The following is a 19,863-nucleotide window of genomic DNA, read 5'->3' as shown; positions in this document are numbered from 1 at the left end:
CGCCATGAAGTTAAAGTTTGGGCACAAATTGGTCTTCGAAATGATTGTAGCTATGCTGCTATATCATTAACAAAAGACTATAAAGTCAATGTTTCAGGGTGGCAGTCACCAAAACCAAGAAATTGTAGGAAGAGTTTAAAAGGAGTGTGGGTGAGAGCATAGCAGTCTATAAACCCAACCCAGCTGCAATATTTCTGTTTGGAATGAGCCTCAAGAAATTCCAGCAAACTGCTGTTGTGAGAAGCTAGTGGAAAGCAATTCCACCAAATATTAAAGGGAGGTCAAGGTCAAAATGTAAAAAAAAACAAACAATTTATCAAAATAGAACTCCCTCATATTATTCTAGCTTTTTGCAAACAGAAAGAATTTGGATAACATTAACTGACCTGAAACGTGAAATGTTTAGTTTAAAAGTCAAACACTGAGGCAATAATGTTGTTTCTTTGTACTGTGACCATAAATACCTTGTTTAAGCCGTATTTAGATCATTGGATCCTTGTGTTTTGTTTGTTCCTGTGTCATGTTTTTCGGGGGTTTTTCAACTGTCTCCAGGTTCTGGGAAGTCGTACACCATGATGGGCTCAGCGGAGCAGCCTGGTCTGATCCCTCGTCTCTGCAGCTCGCTCTTCAGCAGGACGGTGCAGGAGGCCCGAGAGGGAGAGACCTTCACCGTGGAGGTCTCCTACATGGAGATTTATAATGAGAAGGTCCGAGACCTGCTTGACCCCAAAGGGTGAGAGGTCTACGTTTCACATTTTGCTGTTATGACGTTGTTTGGATTTTTCTTGGCTTGTCATTCATCATTCAAACCTTCAGGAACACTGAAAGAGTCAGGATTGTTTTTTCTTGTTTCTGCAGGAGTCGCCAAGCGCTGAGAGTGAGGGAGCACAACGTTTTTGGTCCCTATGTTGACGGACTGTCCCGCCTGGCTGTGGCCAGTTACAAGGTAACGCAGCCATACCAAAATGAGCTCTGTGTTCCTCCATAAAGGAAAAACTGTAACATGTTAGTGACTTATGTTTTCATCAGGACATCGAGTCTCTGATGTCAGAGGGGAATAAATCTCGCACTGTGGCGGCCACAAATATGAACGAAGAGAGCAGCAGGTCCCACGCCGTGTTCAACATCATCCTTACACACACACTCATGGACCTGCAGTCTGGGGTAAGAAACACTCTGCTGGATGAAAACCTGAACACCGTTTTTGTAAATTAAAGCAGGGTATTCACACTTCCTTAAAGTCTTAAATTCATTGGCCAAGAATTAAGGCCTTAAAATGTCTCAAGTTAATAAAAAGATTTCGATTTTAGTCCTAGCTGGCAGGAATATTTAAGGTGGATTTTTTTCCCTTTCTGGCCTTTTCAGTCAGGCAAATGTTTGAGTCAAACGCAAACACCTTTATTTTGTTCTGTCACTCAAAGCAGTTCAGACATCCGGTAACTCTGCTAATATAGCTTTGCTAGCGAGCTAGCTAGACAGCTAGTTTTTTGCATCTATCGTGGCTAAGTGTAAATTTGTCAGCAGTCATTTATACTACGTTTGTTTTTGGTACTGGCTGACTTCTTCTGTCAACCCATACGAGGCTCGGAACAAAAATACTTTTGCTAATATACCCTTGCTAACTAGTTAGCTAGTTTTTTCACAGTTTTTGCTATGCTTGATTGTAGTGCAGCAAGTTTCCCCAACCATCATCTATATTTATACTTTTTTCTGTATTAAATATCATTCAAGGTGGCATAGAGGTCTTAAATTTGACTTGTTGATACAGAAGTTGTTCTAGTTTTTAGAAAAGCAGCTTTTTAAGAAGAAAGGTACCTGAACTAATACTGAGTGTGCGTGTTTGTGTGTCTGTGTTTGGTTCAGACGAGTGGAGAGAAGGTGAGCAAGCTCAGCCTGGTGGACCTGGCTGGAAGTGAGCGAGCAGCCAAAACTGGAGCAGCCGGCGAACGGCTGAAAGAAGGCAGCAACATCAACAAGTACGCAAAGAGATGAAAAGGAGTCTCACTCAGCAGTCTGAATAATTTTAATAAGCTGTTTTTAGTTGGATAATCACTTGTGTATATAATGAACTTTGTGCAGTTGAGAAAATTCTGATGATTTGCTAACTTTTCTCTCCCCTGGAACACGGCCTCCCCTCAGGTCTCTCAGCACTTTGGGTTTAGTTATCTCGGCCTTGGCTGATCACGGAGCCGGAAAGAACAAGAGCAAGTTTGTTCCCTACAGAGACTCTGTGCTCACCTGGCTGCTCAAGGTACGAACACAAAGATCCCCGCACAGCACCCCAACAGGCCCGCCTGTGTCTCCCTCACCCCCACCCGCACCCCCCATGCTGGACAGGCACAATAAGCCTATTTTTAATCCAAAGAAAGTCTCTGAGTAATTAACTTTCTGCTATGCTTTGGAGAGTTTCAACACTCTGCTGAATCCAGAAAAGGTTTGTTTCCTCCACTTTAAGTCTTCAATGTTAGCATTTTGAATTGGCTTTAATTTGGTCATAGATTGTATTAAAATTGCTTAACTTTAAAAACTCAGATCTAACTCTGGCCAAGTTAGTCAGCAACCCTCGTAAAGTTGTGTAAAATCTAGATTTTTAAAATTATTTTTCTATTGCAGCAGCACAACTTCCATCTGAAAATGAAATATCAAGCATTTCTCTAAAATGTATCTAGTGGAGAAAAGCCTTGCTAAAAAAGCCTTAACTTAATGACACCAGGGAAACAATCATTGCCTTTTTTCTGCTTGATTTTGTTGAGTTACTTAGTTTTTAGGAACATTTAATTAAAAATCCTTGACTTTTTGTTCACCTGTGAATATGGTGTGACACAAACTGAGGCAGCTTTTCATCAACAAACACTCAAAATTGTTATGGTCATTTGTAGTACGGTGGAGGGTCTGTTATGCTGTGAGTTTGATTTTCCTCCAAAACAAAAGTAGATGTGCTCATTGTCACCATGACGATAGAAGGACAGCAGAAAGGTTGTCCTTTGTGTTGCGTCAAACATTTTTGTAAGTAGATTTTCATTTAAAAGTTATAGTTTCGTCTTAGTTTACAGGCTGCCGCAAACGAACACCAGACTCTGAACACCTTTGCTGTAAACGCTGAGATGTATTTTGACTCTGTGTCTGCAGGACAGCCTTGGAGGGAACAGCCGGACCGCCATGGTGGCCACCGTCAGCCCGGCGGCGGACAACTACGACGAGACGCTGTCCACCTTACGCTACGCCGACAGGGCCAAGAGCATCGTCAACCACGCCGTGGTGAACGAAGACCCCAACGCCAGGATCATCCGCGAGCTCCGAGAGGAAGTGGACAAGCTGAGAGAGCAGCTGACGGAGGCAGAGGTGCGTCTACATGCAGAAATCATGAACACTGCAAAAACGAAATGCACTTCTTAAAATAAGAATGTAAAAAAACGAGATGTTTGGAAGTGAAAGTGAAAAAATCTGCCAGTGGAAGCAGATTTTTTCATCAGTATTCATGAATAATGGATTTAATGCAAGGTCCTACATTGTGTAATTTAGTTTTGTCTTATTCCAAGTGCACTCAGATATTTGCACTAGAAATAAGACTAAATACTTGGTAGGATTTGAGTTTTTGTAGTGTTAATATGTGGAACGTTTCCTTCCAGTCTATGAAGGCTCCAGAGCTGAAGGAGCGACTGGAAGAGTCCGAGAAGCTGATCCAAGAGATGACGGTCAGCTGGGAAGAGAAACTCCGCAAGACCGAAGCAATCGCACAGGTACAACGCTCACTGATCTGAAAATCTTCAAAATGTAGAAGTCGTTGGGAAATTTTTCTTAATCTCACTAAAAACAACCTTTTTTTTTTTTTCCTCTGAAACTATCAGTGTGCAAATGACCTGTCCAGTACTAACCAGATCACTAGCACATTAGCACCAAAATACATTAAAGGTTTGTAATCATATCAGCCTTCCAACCAGTCAGGTCTTCTGGTTCTGGTCTACTCTCAATCACCAGAATCAGAACCAAACATGGAGAAGCAGCATTCAGTTTTTATGCTCATCTAATCTAGAAGAAACATTCAGAAAACTGCAAAATTGCTGAAATGCTGAGTTCCTTTAAATCGAGGCTAAGAATTGCCTTTGATTCATAATAACTGGAACATTAATCAACATATTTTATGTGTAATTACCTGATGATAGTATTTGACAAAATATAATGCTCACTGGTTGTTTCATAATTGGTGACTGTATGACAGTTTTACGATGTGAAGCATTTTGAGCTGCCTTGGTGCAGAAATGTGCTTTTCAAACAAATAAACATATAAAATGTGTGTTTCCTGTAGGAGCGTCAAAAGCAGTTGGAAAGCCTGGGTATCTCCCTTCAGTCATCCGGCATCAGAGTGGTGGACGACAAGTGTTTCCTGGTCAACCTCAATGCTGACCCCGCCCTCAACGAGCTGCTGGTCTACTACCTCAAAGTACTGCACACAAACACACAACTCAGCTGTTTGTATATAAAGACTTGGAGTGTTAATCCCTTCCAACTGCTTTATTTTTTCTCTTTGTGTTTGCTCAGGACCACATGCGCGTCGGCTCGGCCGACTCGCAGGATATCCAGCTGTGTGGGATGGCCATCCAGACGGAGCATTGCGTCATCGACATAACGGAGAGCAGCGGCGTGGTGCTGACGCCTCACCGCGGCGCCCGGTACAGAATTCACATCCTCAGCTTTTATTTCCAAATCCACCATGTCCCCAACACAGAGATGGAAGCTGAAAGGGGCAGCATTATGTAAAATGAGCTTTTATTTTTAGCCTTACATCATGTTATAATGTTATTAACCCAGAGTCCTCCTCTTGGCTCCTTCAGACTAGTCAATTAGGTAAAGGGTTAACATGTTGTGATGACTTCCTGAAGGCGGAGTTTAAGAAAGAGCAGGAGTTTCTTAAAGAGACAGAGGCCCAATTTCAAGGCATCATATTCAAGTCATTTTTGATATGTACATCATTTTTATAACAACTGAAGTTAACGTAGTTAATTAATTGCCTCCCTGTTATCTCTTCAAAGTCTCATTCTCTTGCAGCGTGAATGCATCAATCATAAATTAATATGAATTTAGTTCCTTATATCTTTATATAGCTAAATATCTGCCTTGTCGCTCTCCATCTCAGTATCAGCATCCACTCCAAAAGCCGTGTTCGCGAAGGTCTAACCAGATTGTTCAGTTTACGACCGACTGATCAGTCAGTGCTGAAAAAGCCGACGGTCGTCTGATTCGACTTTTCTACGTGCGTAACTGTAAACGTTTGCTTCTCTCCATGCAGAACGTGTGTGAACGGCGCCCCAGTCACCAGTCCAGTGCCGCTGCATCACGGTGACAGAATCCTGTGGGGAAACAACCACTACTTCAGGTCTGGTTTAGCAGGCATCTGATCTTCTCCTTGTGTTTTTGGAAAACAGTTCTGTTTCGATAGCAGAAGTCCAGTCAGGTTTATTTGTATCGCACATCTGCAGTTAAAAGTGCTTCATATCATAAAGAAAATGAGTCTGAGGTTTGGTCTGACCAAAGTCTGACAGCGGCATTTAGTATTTCTGTTTTTTTTGTTTTTGTAAATTTCCTTTTACTGATCGGGACAGGTACTGCCCCGTTTCATACTTCCGGGGGACCAGACGCATTCTGAAGGAAGACGGGTGTAAATCTATGGGCTATGATAAGCAGTCTTGTCTCCCACTGTATGGGGAATCCATATCAGTGGGAGACTAGTATGGATTCCCGTCTTAGTTCCTGTCTGAAACGTTTGGGTCCATTCTCGCCTGCTGGCTCTGTGCTCGTCCTTCTACGATCCTTGCTGGGACAGGGACCTCGTTCTTTACATTGTCCTGTGTTGGAGGTGTTGCTTTAACAGCATTGAAGAGGTTAGCAGTGAAAAAGCGTTTCCCAGCTTGATGAAGAGCGACTCCGTCCTGTCTGAAAAGATGATAGCACTCCCAGAAAACGTTGATGTTGTCAACGCAGGTCACTGAGCTGGCAGAGCATTCTTTGATGACCCATTTGTTGATGGTGAGCTGTCTGCTGTAGTTCTCATCTCCATGTCCAGCTCTCTGATAAACATTCTTGTTTTCAGTTTTTCCATTGGTTTCTCTAAAATTTTCTCTAGGTGTGAGTGTGTATGGTTGTGTGTCTCTGTGTTGCCCTGCGATAGACTGGCGACCTGTCCAGGGTGACCCCACCCCTCACCTGGAACGTTTGCTGGAGATAGGCACCAGCAAGAAAATGGATGGATGGAGATACCCAAAATCATTTCTCTGAATTTTTGATTTCTGTTTGTCCAGATCATTAGCTCCAATGTGTGCGAGTTGATCCTCAATGTTTGGACGGTCAGTGGTTAATGGGAGTATTTCCAGGCAGCCTTTATTCTTGCAAAATCTGTCACCTACAATAAGAACTTTTGTCATAAATATAGTTTTTTGTGTCACTTTGGGAGGCCGGTTGGGTTGATTTCGTCTCGTACCTCTTGTTGATGCTTGTGGACGAACTGTCGGTCGTAGGCTCCCACTGAAGAGCAACAAACCTGTTTTAGAACAAACTCTTCCCATTTTAAAACTTCCTCTTTCTCTCACTCGCACTGTGTCTCTCAACCAACCTGCACGCAGGATCAACCTGCCCAGACACAGAGGGCGAGCGGCGGGCGAGGACGAGGGCGGAGGAGCCGCCATGAAGAAGTGCCTGAGCACCGACCACCTGGAGGTGGACACGGACGCACTCAGTGACGTCTCCAGCGAGCTGAGCTTCGGATACGAGTTTGCTCAGATGGAGGTCATGATGAAGGGGATGGGCACCAACGGTGAGTCACGCCAATCAACAAAGGCCCTGCAGCAGGAAACACCTTTTCTTTGTCCTTTCTGGCTCGTTTAAATGACATCTGTCCTGGAATGAGGCGCTGAAAATCCTCAGGCAGCGAGAGAGTAAATATTTAGAGCCCAAACACTTCCAGGTTCAACTCGATACCGACCCATACCTGTTTTAAGCTTATTGTAACTGTGCTGTGTGTGAAGAACGCTGTGAAATATTAGACCTGGAGCCTTATAGGATGATTTTACCCAAGAATATTTAGTAAAGCATATGAAGATGTTTACTCATCATTGTTCATTAAGTCTTATTTAGTTTTTAATTTTAAAATGTGACTGGCATTACATAACTTGTTTTAGGATCCACTGGCTGATGACTTAAAATTTAACTGAAGTGCAAAAAATTTATACTTGTATTTTTTTAAGTATTGTCAATAATGTCTTCCATTAACATATAATTATCTAGCCATATTTTTAAGTTTTCCGTCAACTTTTAAAAAATGTTTTTAACATAAAACCACAGTGGGAACAACTGTGGTGGTCTACTAGAGCGCCCCTTACCACCAGGATTACTCTTCTTGAGGAATTGAAACTGCATCAATTCAGTTTCTGCATCTGAATTGATGTGACTCCTCCTCCTCCTCTTCCTCCTCTCCAGACCCCTTGCAGTCGGTGCTGCAGACCCTGGAGAGGCAGCACGAGGAGGAGAAGCGCTGCGCTCTGGAGCGCCAGAGGCTGATGTACGAGCAGGAGCTGCAACAGCTCCGCCAGCGGCTCACACCGGAGAAACCGTCCCACTTCTCGGATGCGTCGTCCCTCCCGGTCGGCGCCACCGCTGCTGGGACGTCATCGGGACCTCACAAACGAATGCGACGATGGAGCGAAGACAGGTGAGTCGAATCGTAGCTCGGATGGACAGACTGTCCGGACGATCCGTTGAACTCGTTGTTGTTTGTGGTGCAGAGAAGCGATGATGACCCGCAGCCTGCGGCGCCTCAGGGAGCAGATAGTTCGGGCCAAGCTGTTGGCTCAGGAGGCCAGCTTCATCGCTGAGGAACTCAACAAGAGGACGGACTACCTGGTGACTCTGCAGATCCCTGCCGCCAACCTGGACGCTAACAGGAAGGTAACCTGTTTGTTTCTGAGAGAGACAACCGACAGGTTCTGGTTATCTGGGTTGGATTAGTGGGTCATCATTTCTGGTCACATTAACGTCTAGTGGAAATGACCAACTGTTTTTTAGGGCTGCCACATGTTACCATGGAAACCGACCTCAGGGTGGTGGACATCCCTTGCTGAGTTTTTTAGTAGCTTCGTCAGATTAATGCTCCATCTGAACAAAGATGCAGGATAACATCCAAACCGGAAAAACTAGGGTTGAAATGATCAATCAGATTAAATGCAATTAATCTATTATTGAATAATTGTTAACTGGTATAGTAGTTGATACTCATTAATGGGAGCATACAGACTCGAAAGAGGCCACTTGCTGAAAGAAAAACTTACTCAGACCAGTAATTAAATAAAAACTGGACTACAAATGTATACATTTTACATTTAGGATGTAAAACAACTCTTTGTAAATCTGTTTTACACAGAATTAATGAAGTGGCGTTTTTGCTTCACCGGGTCCAAATTCAGTTTAAAACAAAGCAACTTCTGCTATCCAATTATTAACTAAATTGAAAAATAATCAACATATCGGCCCGACACTGAATTGATAAGAGGAGCAGAAAGGCCTGAGAGTTTCACGTTAGGATGATTTTTCTTTAGCTGGAGATGAATCCTTGTGATGACCAATTGTTCACTAAAGGAATGTTTTTACTGCATTGAGGCGAGTAAATGTTTCTTATTTTAAAAGGTAATTCAATTATTTGTTTATTTCCATCCTTTAATGTATTTCTAATACATGCAAGCTTAAATGAAAAATTGTCAGAATGTGGCAATTTTCTTTTCTGATTTACATTTAGAATAATCGATAGATTAATCGACAACTAAAATAGTTGCTAATTGCAGCCTCAGGAGAAACACAATTATTTTTCTTTTTTTTTTTTCCAACATATATAAGTGAGAATAAATATCCCATCAGTGAGTGCAGTGTGGTTTCTGTCCCTGTGCAGCGGGACGCGGTGCTGAGCGAGCCGGCTATCCAGGTCCGCAGGAAGGCCAAAGGGAAGCAGATCTGGGCTCTGGAGAAGCTGGAGAACCGGCTGGTGGACATGAGGGAGCTCTACCAGGAGTGGAAGGCACTGGAGGAGGACAGTCCTGTGAGTACAGGACAGAGGGATGAAAATATCAGCGCGTGCCCTCATCATGTCCTAACCTCGTCTCTCTGGCTCAGATGATGCACTACTTTAAGCGCACCGACCCGTTCTTTGACGAGCAGGAGAACCACAGTCTGATCGGGGTGGCCAACGTTTTTCTGGCCTGCTTGTTCCATGACGTCAAGCTGCAGTACGCAGTGCCCATCATCAACCAGAAAGGAGAGGTATTCAAGGTTTATGGTCTTTCAAAATGAGGCGCTACAAACTCAAATATTTCATGCTATTGGTTTGGTTTTTTGTTCCTTTTAACTTTTTCAAAAATGGTATCAGACGGTTGATTGCTCTGGATTTATCACAATGAGGAATGTTTGTAAATGAAGACATTCTGCTGTTTTCCACAAAATTTTGCGGTTCAACTTTTATTCAGTAAATGCAGATAGCTTTGCATTCTACCAAATGCTAAAAGCAGATAATATATACATGATATCGTACCACTGGGGTTAACACCAGAACAGAGCAGGTCTGTGCTGTGCTCTCCAAACAGAGTAATCACAGAAATGAACAGAAACAAGATGGAAAAGCTCTGTTTGTGTCACTCATTCCTGAGACTGCCTCCTAGTGGTAAAAATATGATAGTGCACCTGTGCAAGGTGAATAAAGAACAAAGACTAAGCTGCTTGAAAACAACTTTAGCATCAACCAACTGGATTTTTTTTTTCTTCTTGTAATGAACTTCAAAAGAATCCTCTTATAATATCTACAGGATTCTACCTATCAGTACAGATGGCCGTGTTGAATTTTCTTGTTAGAAAATAAAGTATTTATCGAAAAACTTCATATGTAAATGTTCTGATGGAGATGTAAGGTGAACTATTGTCAGCTGCTATGTGTGCGTCTGTATCTGTCAGGTGGCAGGGCGTCTGCATGTGGAAGTGAGGCGAGGAACAGAGAGCTCTGAGGAGAGCAGCGCAGGACGTCCTGACACTCAGCAGAACGGGGAGCTTCAGGAGCGCAAACTGGACTGTGTGGTGAGACGAAGGCAAATTTACACCCCTTTCTGGCTTCTTGTTTATTCGTTTCTATACTAACAGATTAGTATAATCCATTATTGTTAGGACTGTAACACATATTAATGTTAAATTCCTCCATCCATTTTATTACTCCCTTATCCATAGATGTTAACGTATTAAGAATTGTAACACAATCACTTTTTTTTTTTCTTTTTTACATACAAAGATTCCGGCTGGAACCTTCATATTTGCTTGTTTCCAGTACACCCATAAATTTGGTGCACAAGCAACATTTGCTCACAGCAGTGGATGACGAAGTTGCTTCTTTTGGCCCACTGAGGGTTAATGTTGGCTTCAAAGACTGATCTGATTGGACGCTGGAAAAGGCTATTGTTGTGTTCAAGCTGTGCTAGAAGGCGTTAGCCTAGCAGAGAAGCTAATCAAGCCTAAAATAGCATCTCGATGCTAAACATGTAACAGCAGCACAGATGTCCCCAATGTCATCATGTGGCATTGGGAACAACAAAATACTTTAGTTTTTGAGCTCAAAACTTATTGAATAATTTAGCAGCAAGAAAGAGGATTTAAATTGAAAATGTAGCTTATTCTGTCTGTTTTTTTCTTTGTTAAAATGCGATTAATTGATTACAGAATCTGCATTTCACTGAATTTAAGGTTTTAATTGCGTCCCATCACTCGTCATTTCATACATCCCTACCTGAAGCTCTGTCAAACTGATGTGTTGTCTCTTCCTCTACGTAATGAGCCGTGTCTCTCTCAGGTGAAAATCCTCCAGGCCACAGGTCTCCCTCGCCACCTGTCTAACTTCGTCTTCTGCCACTATCACTTCTGGGGGCTGGAGGAGCCGGTGTTCACCGCTCCAGAGGTGGGGTCATCCAGCTCGTCGTCCGCTTCCAAAGACCCGCAGTGCACCGTGGTCTTTGACAGCACCAAGGTGATGAATGATGCAGAAAACTGAGAAATAAATGAGACAGAGAGAGCAGTAGCTAAGAGGAAAAAACACGGCGGCCGTTTTGTTGTTCTGTGTTCAGGAGTTATCCGTTCCAGCATCAGAGGACTTGCTAGAGTTCCTGGCTGACGGCGCGGTGGCCATTGAGGTTTATGGCCACAAGCAGGCCAACCACCGCAGGAACCTGGCACTGTGGGACCTGGGAGTGATTCAAGCCAAGACCAGATCCCTCAGAGAGAGGTCCAAACACACAAACTGCCTACACACTCCACCCTAACAGGGCAGAAACAGAGAATATACTGGTTTGAGCTACCAAACCTCAAGATCCAGTAGAGCGTCTCCTCACATCTGTCAGAATCAGAACAATGTCAAGCAGTGCCCTGATGACCCGCTGTAACATAGGTGGAGCGAGGTGACCCGGCGGCTGGAGCTGTGGGTGCAGCTGATGGAGCTGAACGAGGCGGGAGACTTCACCGCCGTAGAGGTTCTTCCTGCCAAGGACGTCCGCACCGGCGGAGTCTTCCAGCTCAAACAGGTGACGCAGATCTGAACGTCTTCAGTTTAGCAGTTCACTGTTAGATTAGACAGTTTGTTCTCTTTGCAGTAACTGTGGAGTTTATAGTAGCTGTTTTGTTGTCATAAATGTCCGACTTTCTCCTGCTACATATCAATTTGTCTGAATCCAAACTCGTCCACCAATCGGAGCATGAATGTGTGTTTTTTTTGTGAGCAAAATTGTTCATGGTGGCGGCAAGTTGCCGTAGCTTTGTTACATTGGCTCTGATTGGTTCACACCAGCCCAGTTTAGTCCGCTTTAGTCTGTCTCCAGTCCGTTTGCCTAGAAAGTCCCGTCCGTTTGGGGAGGTGGGAGTCAGTCGAATGCCGGTCCACCTATAAACCTCGGTCTATGTTCAGTTGAAGTGAACTCCTGTGTGGTTTGAATCCTTATGTTAATGCCAAACGGCTCAGAGAACGCTATAAAAGCAGTATGTGGACTATAGTGCAGAGCATTTTAGGTGAATACAACCAAAACAAACCTGAGTCTAGCACTATTTACCAAAGACAAAAGAGAAATCCTCCAACCGCTAAAATCTGATGCCACTCCAATTTTCCTTACATTTCTTGAAGAAGGAAGTTGTGCTCAGTGTCTTCTTCACAGGTTTTTATGTTGTTTCCTTCAGTGATTCTTGGTGCAGCACCCCCATAGGTGAAGAAGGGAACAGGTTTTCCAAAGGGTTTGGTTCGTTTGACACAGCGTCGTGTGAAAGCGAACCACACCAGCTGAAAATAGAACAAATGTTGCAATTTTGGTCTATCGGATGTGAAAACGCACTTAGTGGAATTTTGTTCATCATTGTTTCGGTTGAGGGGTCAGAAGTTTGGACAATTATCCCCTCTGGTTTTGGATGCTGCTAAGCTGGCAGGTCGTCTGCTGCTACTGTTTTTGCTTTCAACCACTTGTTACAATGCATGACCATGTCAACAAGTCGTTTTTACAACTGAAATCAGCTGATTAGCATCTAAAAAGCTCAAATAATCCCAAACCACAACCTCAAACTCAACAGAAGTTGAAAAAGAAGCTTCATGGATGAGGAGGAGGACCAAAGAGCAGAAAGAGAAGGAGGAAGTTCTTACTGTAGTCTGTGAACGTTCTCCGCCTTCAGGGTCAGTCTCACCGGATCCGGGTGGAGGTGCGGCCGGTGCCGGACTCGGGCACCATGCCTCTCATCGCGGCCTCCATCGTGTCCGTGTCACTCGGGGACATCAAAGTTCGCCAGATCTCCAAGAACAACCCCCATCCGGTGAGAACCCCACCCCAAACTCCCACTAGTTACCTCTTAACATTAATATTTACACCCAGGCTTGTCACTAACTTTTCTCTTTAACCACCATTAAACCTTTAGGACGGAGGCGAAGACATGGACAGCTATCAGGTGAGTGCTTATCTGTCTGAACAGGTGGAAAACCAGTGTCCTTCCAGCTGATGTGTGTGTCCGTGTGTGCAGGAGGTGGACCTGGAGAGGATGAGGGAGCAGTGGCTGATCACACTCACCGAGAGGCAGGAGTGCCTGGACCAGCAGCTGCAGAAGATCGTCACTAAACCAGGTAGAAGCAGCCGCAGGCGGCCGCAGACTGAGGAGACGATCAGTTTTCTTCCTGCTCGACTCCATTTTGATAAAAACTAGTAGTTGGACTCCGTTAAAATGTCTAAATTAGTTCATTTCAGGGTCTGTAATTGATTAGCTGCATTTTTAATCAAATTATGCATTGACAAAACAAGCATGACTTTCAATTTAAAAATCCTTTTTGCTGCTAAATTATAAAGTAAATAGACATGAGCTCAACAGGAAAGATATGTATTGTTTTGAATCTGTTGTTCGACCATCAGTTTGGGTATAATATCACTTTGCTCCATTCAGGTTTCCAGTGATTCAGGAACTTTGGATGCTGACGTTAGCTTTCTTAATGTCTGTGCTGTTGCTACGTATTTAGCATTCAGATGCTATTTGAGTAGCTTCACTGGTAGGCTAACTCCATTTAGCACACCTTGAACACAACAATAGTCTTTTCCAGCGTCCCATCCCATAATATTTTGAAGCTAACATTAAACCCCAGAGGGCAGAGAGAAGCAACTTTGTTGTCCACTGTTGTTAACTGATGTAACTTGTGCGTCAGATTTACGGGTGTACGAGAAACGTGTGAGTATATTGATTCCAGCTGGAACCTTTGTACATTAAAAAATAATAATAATAATTTGTTGCATTAAAAATATATATCTGTAATTAATTAAAATTAATGTGTTAAAGTCCTGGATCTAATAAAAAACATTATGATAGATGTTGCAGAAGTAGAATAAAATTCAGTGCAATCAATTGGCTTCTGAATGTGTGTAATTGAATGTCTATACAGATCCAGCTGTTCTGTAACGGCTTCAGAGGTTTGTTACCTTTCCTGCTGCTAAACATGGTGGTGGCAGCATCATACTATGGGAACTGTTTTTCCTTCAGCAGTAGGAGGAAGTTGCTGTAATTAGAATATATTGACGAAATAATAAACACTTTCCACATTTCCATTTGTAAAAATGTTTTTTCACATTTAAAACGATATAAGTAATATTATTTTAGTTAGAGACTTTATATACAATACCAAAATAAAAAGACCATTTTTACCAAAGAGTCAGTTTTAATCAATCATATTTTTCTATTTCTTTCGTAGAATACTGTATGAAACACTGCCCCCTAGTGGCCTGGAAGGTGTCTCATTCACAGTTTCTCAACTTTTGAGAAACTGTTCACACAAGTTTCTCACAGTCTGTTTGTCTTTAAGTGTCTCCGTCTGTCTCCGTCTGTCCCTGCAGACAAGTCGGAGGACGACGTGGAGAGGGAGTCCCAGCTGCTGGAGTGCCGCCTGACCCTCACAGAGGAACGCAACGCCGTGCTGGTCCCATCGGCCGGCAGCGGCATCCCAGGAGCGCCGGTGGAGAGGTAGCTGCTCTGTCGCTCACGTGACTTTATTTTAACAACAGAAGGAAATCCCTGCAAAACAAAATCTGGACGTGTTCCTCAGGGTTCCTGTCCCCGGGATGGAAACCCACATTCCAGTTCTGTTCCTGGACCTCAGTGGTAACGTTGTTCTGTAAAGTATTTCAGATGGATCCGTTACCTGTAGGGACAATAAAACCCACTCATTTCCTGATGTTCCTCCTTCCAGCTGATGACTTCCAGTCCAGTCTGTCGGCCCCCCTGGCCGGGGGTCTCGACGCGCTGCTGAGCGGGGAAGACGAGGACGACTTCTTTGAACTTCAGATTGTTAAAAACTTCGAACCGGAGGTAAAGACACCCCCTCCTCTTTTTTTTTTCTTTTTTTTTAAATTTGACATCTTCCCTCCCGTTTCCTACTAACTTGTCCTCCTGACTGGCCCAGGTGAAGGTGGAGGCATCCTGGGACTCCACCGTCCATGAGTGTCCCCAGCTCAGCCGAGCGGCGTCCCCGGAGCAGAGGGTCTACCTGACGCTGCGCGCCGTGGTGCAGCTGAGCCACCCGGCCCACATGCAGCTGGTCCTCAGGAAGCGCATATGCGTCAACGTCACGGGGAAGCAGGTGGGGGAGCCGACCCACCGACACGCTGGGTCGTCCTGCTTCAGCTGAGAGATGAATGATGAGAGACGTGTTTTTTATTCCAGGGCTTCGCTCAAAGCTTTCTGAAAAGAATGTCTCAGCGCAGCACCATTCCTGGCTGTGGAGTCACCTTCGAAATAGTCTCCAACATCCCAGGAGTGAGTAACGAAAAGTGCAAAGACCCGGTGGAAACCAGCTGAAACACACTAACTTTACTGTAGATAGAATAAAACTGGATAGTAATAGTTCAGCTTTCTGCTGATGATTCACAGAACTCAGGTCTACATAAGATAATAATGATGAGGAAACGGGACAACATGATCAGAGTTCCATTAGATTTGACTGAACAAGCCCGTAACAACTAGGGCTGAAACGATTAATTGTGATTAATCGGTTAATGAAATAATCATCAACTAATTTAGTAACTGATTAATCTTTAACTGGAGCGTGGAGACTCAAAGAAAGGCCATTAGCGGAAAGAAAAACAGCATTTACAGCAGTAATTAAGCCTGTAATCTGTACAGGATATGTACACTTTGCAGTTGAGATAAAAACCATAATTACATTTTTCTGTAAATTTGTTTTACCCAAAACTCTTCAAGTGACCCAGCTTTAGCTTCACTTGGTTCAAATGAACTGAAGATTTTTTCATGGGAAAAATATCTTGTTATAAGTGAAATCTGCCAGTGGAACCAGTTATTTTTCATCAATATTAATGAATTGATTACTTAAAATAAGCTCCTGTATCTGACTGAAAAGTTACTTGTAGTTTTGTCACAGGAGACTAAAGCAAAAATACTTGGTCAGATTTAGTGTTTTTGCATCGCGGTGGTTTAGACAGTAGTGACTGAAAGCTGATGAAGGTCCGGTCCCGGTTCTGTCAGGACATCCACGGTCCGGAGGACAGGGAGATGCTGGCCCGGCTGGCCACCAGCGGCGAGGACGAGGCATCCGCCGACAGCGAGGCGGCCATAGAGAAGTACCTGCGCAGCGTCCTGGCCGTGGAGAACATCCTGACTCTGGATCGCCTCAGACAGGTTCGGCAGAACCGCTTCAGAAACAATACTTAGTCTGTGTTCTGGAATGAACCAGAACGTCCTCCTTGTGTGTGTGTGTGTGTGTGTGTGTGTGTGTGTGTGTGTGTGTGTGTGTGTGTGTGTGTGTGTGTGTGTGTGTGTGTGTGTGTGTGTGTGTGTGTGACTGTGAGCAGGAGGTCGCCGTGCAGGAACAGCTGGCGGTCAGAGGGAAAGCTGCCAGACGCTGCCTGAGCTCTCCAAACGTAAACCAGGTAAGACGGACCTGATCCACTCTGCCTGTTTACACTGACAGCAACTATGTTAGCAGAGAAATGTGCTGTTTCACCAACAGCCTGGCTTTGGTTCTGTTCTGCTTTTCAAAAAGCTCCTGACAGACACTAAGAGCTCTATGGAAGAAGATTAGTGCCACTGGGGGGGGGGGGAAACAAACAAATTCTGACTTTAATCTCAATTCTTTTTTTTTTTTTTCTCAGAATTTTGGCATTTTTTTCTTAGAAATCTGACTTTTCTGACTGAAAAAGCCAGAATTCTAATTCTAAGAAAAATGTCAGAAGTGTTTTTTTTTCAGTGGCCCTAACTCTCCTCAGCTCTGCTCTGTCGTCTCGGTCCAGATCTGCTCATCATTAACCATACACTGACCTTGAGGCTCTTTTGCTTCCTGTTCCTCTGTTGTTTCTCTGTAACCTGCTCGTCACTAACTCCTACCGTCCATCTCTCTAACCGTCTGACCAGCTGTCAGCCAGCAGTCTGGACCTCTCCTCCTCCACTCAGAGGCTCACTTACTTCAAGGTGAGATTCTCATTTCTACTAACACCGTCAGTTAAGTTAAAAGTCTGGAAAAAAAATCATATGATCCCAATAAGAAAACATGAGAATGTACAGAAAATGACTCTGGCAGATGGGTTCACACACGCAGTGAGTGAATGAGTGATGGCAACTCTTAAAGTCACAAACACAAAGATGCAGCAGAAAAATGTTGCAAACTAAAAATGCTGCAATCACAGAAATTGGATGCAAAACTCCACAAACAACCAGAATCAAAAGTTTTACCTTGTGCATGTGTTTAGTTGAGTTAAAATGTGAAATTAAAGCTCATCACAAGATAAAAAAAAGATGTAGATGATTAAATACTAAACTATTCATGACTTCAGCTTTTTATCTTTTTTTGTTTAACTTCAAACTTCTTTATTTTCATGATATTTCATGTGACACTTGAAGGAAAATTGTCACCTTCCTAAAATAATATCCAAAGTAATTTTTTTTAACTAAAAGTAATTTTGAAAACCAAAATCACTACCCCTTTCTTTTTAAAAATGTTTTGGCCAAAACAAACAAAAAAACAAACCAACTTTTGTCCTTGACATAGGCCATTATTTTAGGAAACTGATACAAAAAACTTTTCTTTAATTTCCAGGTTAGTGGTAATCTATTTATGCGCCTGCTGGCTGTCAGAGATTGTTCTAAGTTCTGGGTAGCTGAACCTTCCTTCTCATGACCTTTGTGTGGCCTTTGTTTGACCCCCTGCAGGGCTGGGAGAGCCACCAGGACCTCTCAGTGGATCCCCCTCCGTCCAGACGCTCTCTGGCCGGCGTCGTGTCCCAGAACCTGAACGCAGAGACGGGTACGTCTGCTAAATGCTTCCTCATCTCAAACCGTTCCGTCTGCAGCTCTAAGGCGTCTCCTCCTGCTTCGCTGCCTCTGTGTGTCGGTGGTGATTTCATGTTTTTTCCCGTTGCTCAGGATCTCAGCTTGGCTCTGCATCAAAAAGCTTATCTCTTTCACTCTCACTCCTCTGTCTCCTCCTTCCTCCCTTTATCTTCTTCTCTCCATGTCTGCTCCTGCGACCTCTCCATCCTCAGCGCATTCAGGCTTTGCTGCGTCTTATCTCTCTCCAGTGAAGGCCGTCCCCAAGCTGCTGAAGTCCCTGCTGCCTGCAGGGAGGGAGGAGCGGGAGGCGGCGGCCGGCCCGCAGCAGGTACTCTCCTGGTTCTGAAACGACTCTCAGATTGTGGCCCAGACCCTACATATCTCCCCGTCTAATCAGCAGCCAGTTTCATTTGTTCGGTTGCTATGGAAACAGTACTTATGTAGATGAGAGCATAATTATTTCAACCAAAATTGTATTGATGCCTCAAAGTCTCTGGAGCCTGAGGTGGATCTGTCCCTATATTAGGGCTGCAACAGACGGTTATTCTGACGATTAATTGATTATTCTGATGATTAATCGGTTATTCTGACGATTAATTGATTATTCTGACGATTAATCGGTTATTCTGACGATTAATTGATTATTCTGATGATTAATCGGTTATTCTGACGATTAATTGATTATTCTGACGATTAATTGATTATTCTGACGATTAATTGATTATTCTGACGATTAATCGGTTATTCTGACGATTAATTGATTATTCTGACGATTGGATAAAAAATTGCCCCTTTTTTGAAGATTTCTTATTTAACTACTTAAGCCTTTTTGTACAATATTAGAAACGCATAAAAAATGCTAATAAATAATTTTATTCCCTTTTTTAAGCACTTTATGGCCTAAAATGCAATAACGCAGCATTCTTTTTGTAAACTCTTGATCATTTGTAGCAAAGGGGGCGTCAGCAGCTAAAAATATACTTCTAACGTCAGCATGTGAAAATCTCAGGCCTTTCTCTTTGACTTTATTAAAGTGTAGGGGTGATCAGTTTATTTTTTTTAAATAAAAGATTCTTAATAGAATTTTTATTTTTACAGAATTTGACTCAGGTGAAGCTGAAACTTTACCACCTGGGGAACAGATTTACAGACAAGGTTTTTCATCTGAAATACAAAATGTATCTATTGTTTGCATAGTTTTGGCTTAATTACTGCTCTGAATATTTAGTTCTTTCAGCAAATCAATTAATAAATTAGTTGACCACTATTTAAATAATCAATTAATCACATTTAACCCAAATAATCACGTCCTACCTTCTATGTAGCAAAGTAAGAGTCCTGTTGTATTTTAACTTGCTAGCTCCAGTTAGCTCAGGTCGGCCTGGATCTAATCAGCAGAGACTAGAAATGACCCCACTGTTGTGTTGTTGTATTTGGGATCCCATCTGAGCCTCTTCATGCAAACACACACACACACACACACACACACACACACCTCTGAGACAGAAGCCCAGTGTGTAGAGTTGATTATCACCACGTCGTCCTATAAACCTTCCCACTCGTGTCGTTGCAACCCGGGGGTCTCCAGCTCTCTCATGGCAGCCAGACACCTCCGCAGCTGACTGGACTGATTAGCACCTTGAGCCACGATGGGAAGCTATTGATAGAAACACCAGGCGGCGGCGGCGGCGTTGGGTCGAGGTGAAAACCCGTCAGACCTCGGTGGCTCGTTGTTTCAGGCCACTGCTCTAATTAGAAGCTGTTCTGTCACAGAGGCTGATGAAGGTCAACACACCAACAGCTCAGTCACAGAACGACGGCGTCTGATTGGGCCAACGTTTCAGCTTCCTGATCCAGGCTGGACAGTACACAGGTCATTGTCAGGTTATGACTGGACTGATGGTTTCGGAGGACTTGTTGATCTCAACCTGACTCTGCCTTGATTGACCAAATATTCCAACCAAGACAAGCAGCTGTCTTCTGCTTGTCCTTCCTGCAGAATTC

The 19,863-nt window shown here is 43.5% G+C and overlaps 1 protein-coding gene across 5 annotated transcripts in view; it reads left to right on the top strand.

The window, feature by feature from the left end:
* Nucleotides 1-19,863, top strand: part of LOC106907884 (kinesin-like protein KIF13B) — a 36,424-nt gene that overhangs the window by 10,972 nt on the left and 5,589 nt on the right. For 2 of the 5 annotated variants that reach the window (XM_088001932.1, XM_088001933.1), the window contains exons 8-39: nt 553-733; nt 859-946; nt 1,030-1,164; nt 1,864-1,976; nt 2,140-2,251; nt 3,130-3,342; nt 3,630-3,740; nt 4,307-4,441; nt 4,540-4,670; nt 5,288-5,374; nt 6,618-6,808; nt 7,471-7,702; nt 7,776-7,938; nt 8,933-9,079; nt 9,154-9,300; nt 9,985-10,104; nt 10,868-11,041; nt 11,139-11,296; nt 11,459-11,591; nt 12,721-12,858; nt 12,961-12,990; nt 13,063-13,162; nt 14,415-14,541; nt 14,624-14,679; nt 14,768-14,886; nt 14,981-15,157; nt 15,241-15,333; nt 16,060-16,212; nt 16,386-16,463; nt 16,945-17,001; nt 17,740-17,833; nt 18,072-18,187. In XM_088001932.1, coding sequence (XP_087858058.1) covers nt 553-733; nt 859-946; nt 1,030-1,164; nt 1,864-1,976; nt 2,140-2,251; nt 3,130-3,342; nt 3,630-3,740; nt 4,307-4,441; nt 4,540-4,670; nt 5,288-5,374; nt 6,618-6,808; nt 7,471-7,702; nt 7,776-7,938; nt 8,933-9,079; nt 9,154-9,300; nt 9,985-10,104; nt 10,868-11,041; nt 11,139-11,296; nt 11,459-11,591; nt 12,721-12,858; nt 12,961-12,990; nt 13,063-13,162; nt 14,415-14,541; nt 14,624-14,679; nt 14,768-14,886; nt 14,981-15,157; nt 15,241-15,333; nt 16,060-16,212; nt 16,386-16,463; nt 16,945-17,001; nt 17,740-17,833; nt 18,072-18,187 — 4,109 coding nt within the window. The remainder of the gene's footprint in view (nt 1-552; nt 734-858; nt 947-1,029; nt 1,165-1,863; nt 1,977-2,139; nt 2,252-3,129; nt 3,343-3,629; nt 3,741-4,306; nt 4,442-4,539; nt 4,671-5,287; nt 5,375-6,617; nt 6,809-7,470; nt 7,703-7,775; nt 7,939-8,932; nt 9,080-9,153; nt 9,301-9,984; nt 10,105-10,867; nt 11,042-11,138; nt 11,297-11,458; nt 11,592-12,720; nt 12,859-12,960; nt 12,991-13,062; nt 13,163-14,414; nt 14,542-14,623; nt 14,680-14,767; nt 14,887-14,980; nt 15,158-15,240; nt 15,334-16,059; nt 16,213-16,385; nt 16,464-16,944; nt 17,002-17,739; nt 17,834-18,071; nt 18,188-19,863) is intronic. The other 3 variants (XM_088001934.1, XM_088001936.1, XM_088001935.1) reach the window with 3 other exon arrangements.

Source organism: Poecilia mexicana, unplaced genomic scaffold (genome assembly GCF_051168715.1).
Source record: "Poecilia mexicana isolate PSO_F unplaced genomic scaffold, ASM5116871v1 scaffold_21, whole genome shotgun sequence".
In the NCBI taxonomy this organism is placed as follows: domain Eukaryota; kingdom Metazoa; phylum Chordata; class Actinopteri; order Cyprinodontiformes; family Poeciliidae; genus Poecilia; species Poecilia mexicana.
The sequence above is the reverse complement of the archived record's forward strand: the minus strand, read 5'-3'. Positions and strand labels throughout refer to the sequence as shown.